General features: G+C 33.9%; 1 protein-coding gene across 2 annotated transcripts; it reads left to right on the plus strand.

Moving 5' to 3' along the window:
* Positions 1 to 1,132: 1,132 nt before the first annotated feature.
* LOC139866884 (uncharacterized) lies at positions 1,133 to 4,370 on the plus strand. 2 transcript variants are annotated; one of them, XR_011765665.1, is made up of 5 exons: positions 1,133 to 1,269; positions 2,164 to 2,797; positions 3,054 to 3,118; positions 3,214 to 3,493; positions 3,935 to 4,370. XR_011765665.1 is itself a non-coding variant. In XM_071855177.1 (3 exons), exons 1-3 carry the CDS (start codon positions 2,692 to 2,694, stop codon positions 3,337 to 3,339), a joined length of 297 nt encoding a protein of 98 aa, XP_071711278.1. In that variant the 5' UTR covers positions 1,324 to 2,691; the 3' UTR covers positions 3,340 to 3,869. The 2 variants fall into 2 exon arrangements, 1 of the variants encoding a protein (XP_071711278.1); XM_071855177.1 differs by lacking the exons at positions 1,133 to 1,269; positions 3,935 to 4,370 and having other exon boundaries at positions 1,324 to 2,797; positions 3,214 to 3,869.
* The last annotated feature ends 1,620 nt before the right edge of the window (positions 4,371 to 5,990 follow it).

A 5,990-nucleotide genomic window follows, 5' to 3' on the forward strand; every position in this document is an offset into this window, starting at 1 on the left:
TCATTTTTTGACCCGGTGTGTTGTTTTGTGAAACAGAGGATTGGGGCTACATCAAACAAGTACGATGTACGCAAAATTATGTACATACATGTACCAACAAAAAATATCATTTTTCAATTTGCTCTTTTATTATTATTACTCAATGATCATGATAATATAACAAAAAAAAAAAAAAAAACTCAATCCCACGTGTGTGAGGTCTGTAGGAGGTGACACATAGATAATCATTCCTCTATCCTTGAATAAAGAGAAGTCATTTCTCCACCTCAAGTGAAACACTCCAAGAGTAGAGAAGGTAGTCTCTCTCTTTGTTCGACGGGTAAAGAGATTGCTTTCAAACGGACCTCCGGCCAAAGAGTAAAAAAAAATTCGTGAAAATGGTAGAATCAAATTTTTATGGATTTTAGATCATGTCTGAGATTCAATTTAGGCTTTAAACGACCGTCAAGTTGTCAATATATCGATGTTTCATGTTGACTTAATTAATAGAGCCGTAAAAATATAAATATAAACATAGTCATAGTCATAATAGTCATGATAATAGACCCAGGTTTGATTCCTACCAAATAACAATAATAGTCATGATAATCATAGTCATAATAGTTTATATGTCAATGTGTAGTCCCAAACGTGAGAGAAAATGCACAATTGAAGTTTTAAAAAGGTGAATTTTATTAAGTGGGTCATACAATCATTTCCATTTGGGCTTTTGGGTCATTTTACAATTGATGGCTATCCTTTTTTTATTTTTAACAATAAAAACGTAAATAATAATTAGTAATATATATATATATATATATATATATATATATATATATATATTACTAATTATTATTTACGTTTTTATTGTTAAAAATAAAAAAAGGATAGCCATCAATTGTAAAATGACCCAAACCCGTACATTAAAAAGAGTCTCGATTAGCTAATAAATGTTTTCAAAATCTTCTTAATTACCATTAGATAAGAAAATTACATTATAAATTCCCTTAATTCAACGGTCCTTAATGATCCACTAAAAATATTAGCTAATAAATCAATTTTTGATTCTTAACTTCCTAAAATACCCTTCTAAAATACACGGGGAGAAAATTAAAAAAAGAAGGGTTTACTAAGGTTGTATTCATTCACCGCACTCAAAAAAACCAAAACCCTAACAGCCTCTCCCAAAACAAATCATCCATCGTCATTTATCAAAATCACCATGGAAAAGCAAATGATGTACATATCCGGATTACCTGTGATGTTTACCGGTTTTCTGAATACGATAAGGTTAGATTTTCTCCTTCACTTCAATTTTGGGATTTTTTGTTATATGACTTCTAGGTCAGTTTTTTTGTATTATGAAAATTTTATTGATTAATAGTTTCATTGTTTCGATTTGGTTCCATAAGGTAGGGATATAGATTTGATGTATGTTGTTATACTATTTTGATTAGTGATGCGTTTGAGTATTATGATTTAATTTCTAGCTTAATCTATGGATTCAGTGCACATCAAATAATCTAATACCTCGAAGGTATATTGCTATTTTGTTCAGTCTTTGGCTTTGAATACATATCTTTATTGCCTGCGTTCAATAAATTTGATTGAAGGTTGGCATGTCTGTTGGTACTTTTGGTTTAATATGTCTTTTTTAGAATTTTCAAAAGTTGCTGATTAATTTGTTATATTTGTGTAAAGGTTCATATCAATTACAAATACTGAAAACAAAACAGTTATAACATTTTCTTGCATGTATGGTGTTTTGAAATTGCCACACTGAAAATCATGTATAAAGGAGCAATCTTTCATTATCGTTATTCTAATACCCATTAGATTACTAAATAACCCTCATTCAAAAGATTTAATAAGCTTTGTTTGCTCTCTATGACGGGGCTTCCATTAAAGCTAACCCTGCAGTTCTTGCCTTAAAGGTAATATTTACTAAGTTTTGTAGGATCTAACCTATTAAACATGTTAAGAAATACATACACGAGCACAATCTGAAAAACATTACAGAAACTTTTTCGATTGGATACTATTGACATGTTCAAAATGAATCGGCCTCTTACAAAGCATGTACTGCTGATCCAGAAGTAGCTCATTTGGTCAAAATTGCTACTACTTTTTAAGATTTTATGACAAACTGGGTGTGTAATATAAAATGTTTACATTTTGGAGCAGAGATTGGTTCATGTCCTGTTGAGTTTGTGATGGCTTAATCTTCTATCCAGATCTTCCCTTCTGGGTTCGTGATGGTCAACAAGAGTGTTCTGATGGATATGGCTAATTTGTTTACATGAGATTGGTTGTCTCATAAACATTAGTGATACCATGTACATTCTTACAATTTATTTTAATTTGTTAGGGTTTCTTCAGCTTAACAATTTTACCCCACTTGTGAATCCCTTTTCTCCCTAAATCTCAATTTGCAACTCGAATCTAATAAACAACCGAAGATTTGGGTATAATGAGCTTTTGATGTGAATAAGCTACAAAAGCTTAGAAATAAAGGTGGAAAGAAAGGTAATACTGTTGCTAACAAGGTTTAGAAAGAGGAACCGAAGAAAAAACCGGCAAAAAAGAATAGAGTTTGGGATGATCAAGCCGTTAAAACCAAATTGGATTTTACCGATCCAGTTAGCGAAAATGGTGATGATCATCACATGGGTGTGGCACAAGTTGTTGAAGGTGAGAGTATGATGGACAAAGATGAGATTGTTAGCAGTGACAGTGAAAGTGAAGATAATGATGAAGTTGAGACGAACAAGAAGGTTGATTCAAAGAAGAAAGGGTGGTTCACGTCCATGTTTCAGAGGTAAATTTTGTTTTATTTACATAATAAAATATTATTTTTTGTTTATTACTAAATTTGATGATTAAACTGAGCATGCTCTCTCAACATGCTATATGAGGGAAATCAAAATCACTATTAATATGACTGTCAGTCATGCTACCATGGATCAATTGAATGGTTCAACTCACAAGTATTAGTTTATCATTACACGAAATTCGTGCACCAAATTATCATAAGATCAATTGCATAAAGAAGTTTTAATTTTTTATCTGTACAGGGTCACCAAGTTTTAGGTTGATTGATGGAATCTTGCTAACCAAGTTTGATACCATAGATGATAAGGTGAAACTTGAATTTATTTGACTTTCTTCTTTTTCTTCTTTTTTTTCCTTCTGAAAAATTGGTTAATATTGTTTTTGGCTATAATGGTGATGTAGGTTGGAGCTGCACTTTCAATGTTGTACATATCTGGATCACCTATGATGTTTGTGGGTTGTGGACAGTCTTATACAGACCTAAAGAAGCTGAACGTTAAGTCTATTGTGAAAACGCTTCTTAAATGAGCGTGTGCCACATGAAGTTGTTTTGAGTGAGTCGTGTTTTCGTTTCTGCTTCGTTACATAAGAAATTGTTTGAGTAACCTGTATTTCTTAATCCGATGCATCGATACATCGGCGTCATCTCAACAAATTATTGAAGAAATTCTTTCACGATTATGTAAGTAACTTCGTATCCCAAATTCAATTCAATGTTTTATATCAATCATTATCTAAAATATTATTGATTTCATTCAATCATTTATACTTTCGTATTTAGCACTTCGTAATTGTGTAATTCTAGGGTTTGATTAAGTTATTGATCGAATCGATAAATTCGGTTTCATCCATGATGGATGACGGTACCATCGTTGTTAACTAATCAATTTTTTCTATCAGTTAGATTGTGAAGTGATGTGATTATGTTTTGTTTATGATTCCAATTTTTTCTCCTTAGTGACAGTTTAGAATTGGGGGTTGAAACAACTGAAACGAAATTAGGGTTTAATATAATAGGGATCTCGACGAGACAACTGATACATCTACATATTCCTGCTAGGGTGTGAAGTAATTTTTACCTTAAAGATTTTGACTTTTTGGGTTTGTTTGAATTGGACTGCAGAGTCAAAGATTTGAAGTGAAGCCTGAAGGTTGGCTTCCAATTTACAACCAGTTTTTGTGATTTAGCAAGCTGAAAGAAAAATTGTCAACCTTTTTCAGCTCTTGATCAATAGGGAATTAAGTGTTTGACCAATATTGACTTTTAAATCACAATGCATACATTCTTATCAGAGGTTTTAATGGATACTCAAGGGGGTGGGGAGTCACTTTTGGGTTCTATTACGATTGCAGTTTTACCTATAGCCAAAGTTTTTACCATGTGCTTTTTGGGGTTTCTTATGGCTTCTAAGTATATCAACATTTTACGTGCAAGTGGAAGGAAGCTTTTAAATGGGGTAACTTTAATTTTTTTTTTCTTTGTACGTGATCTTGTAATAACATAATAGTATTGTTTTATATAGAGTGGTTATAAGTTTAAATATATAAACTTTTTAGTACAAGACAGATTTAATTGTATATTTGTATGGTAAAAATTGGTCTTTTTTTTTTTTTTTTTTAGCGAAAAAGAATCGATATATTAAAACTCAATCATCAAAATAATGATTGAAAAGAGTTACAATGCAGAAATTGGAAGTAGAACAACAGTACATGGAAAATTGAAGAATACAAACAAACTTGACTAAATTGTATCTAAGCATTCCGAATCAAAATCCTCGGATTGGAATCCCACACGTAAGCTTGATGTTTATAACACAACTTGGAAGACGAAGCCTAAAGAAACACTTTCGATTTAATGTCCCGAACCAATTGAAACCAACAAGTAAAATGTGAGTTGAAAATAGCCTCGTTTTGAGCCTTCCAAATGGCCCATAAGGTTGCCGGACCAATCAACCTCCAAAATTTAGAGTCCCTAATGCCCATTCCGGAAAACCAATCGGTCGAAAATTGAAGCAACGTTTCCGGAATTACCCATCTAATACTCCACCATTTGAAAAGAGCCGACCAAATGTTGAAGGACCATGAACAATGCAAAAGAAGATGGGGGACAGTTTCAACATGATCTTGACACCATATACATAAAGACGAATGCCCAGAAGGTAGGATATGGCGGTAACGAAGTACTTGTCTAACCGGTATGCAACCTTGCATTGCTAACCAATGAAAAACGGAGATTTTAGATGGTATTCGATTGTTCCAAATGTACTTAGCCCAATCCGGAGCTTCATGTTGGATCGAATAAAGTAACACTCGTACACCTTCAGCCACTGAGTACTCGCCATCACTACCAAGGGACCAGACAACTTTATCGACACGCGAGCTGAAAATCTCGACGTTAGACAGAAGTCCAAACAACTGAGTAGCTTCACGACAATTGTAATCGGGTTGAGGAAAGCTGACGTGGAAATCCCAAACAACTTGGGCCTCATGATCAGTAGGCCTAAAGTAACAGTCAACCACTTTGGCATCTTTAAAATGACTAACTCTGAAGAGGGAGGGAAACAATAGGTTAAGAGAACCATTTCCCACCCAAACGTCATACCAAAATGAAATGTGCTCTCCATTACCTACCTGCCATTTCCACCTTTGAGAGCCGAGAATTTCCCCCATTGAGTCGATGTTTTGTAAATTGACTATGTCTCTCCATATCGGAGAGAGTCGAGAAGTTCCAATGGAAGATACATTATTTAAGAGCTTTCCTTGAAAAGACTTACCGAACGATACGAGAACGAGTGACTTCCAAAGAAGTTCGTTGTTTGAATTGAGCTTAGACCACCATTTGGCTAGAAGTGCCAAGTTCTTTACCCGAAGCGGAATGACACCCAAACCGCCTAATTCTTTAGGTTTACAAACGGAATCCCACTTGATTAAACAAACTTTACGCCTCGAGCAATCGCCTCCCCAAAGAAAATTTCTTCTCATAGATTCTAATTGATTGATGACTTTTAAAGGGGCTTTATACATGGTCATGTAATGAAGAGGGAGATTAGTCAAAACCGCATTAATCATTACCATCCTTCCACCAAGAGACATGCATCTGCCTTTTCACCCGGCTAACCTTGATTTGAACTTTTTAATGATCGGATCCCACATAGTAACACGATCTATCTTGAACCCCA

This window comes from Rutidosis leptorrhynchoides, chromosome 9 (assembly GCF_046630445.1).
Source record: "Rutidosis leptorrhynchoides isolate AG116_Rl617_1_P2 chromosome 9, CSIRO_AGI_Rlap_v1, whole genome shotgun sequence".
Taxonomy (NCBI): domain Eukaryota; kingdom Viridiplantae; phylum Streptophyta; class Magnoliopsida; order Asterales; family Asteraceae; genus Rutidosis; species Rutidosis leptorrhynchoides.

Coding starts and splice junctions, on each gene's coding strand:
- LOC139866884 (XM_071855177.1), top strand. CDS start 2,692: ATGAGATTGTTAGCAGTGACAGTGAAAGTGAAGATAATGATGAAGTTG. Junction 2,798..3,053: donor TTCACGTCCATGTTTCAGAG/GTAAATTTTGTT, acceptor TTATCTGTACAG/GGTCACCAAGTTTTAGGTTG. Junction 3,119..3,213: donor TTGATACCATAGATGATAAG/GTGAAACTTGAA, acceptor ATGGTGATGTAG/GTTGGAGCTGCACTTTCAAT.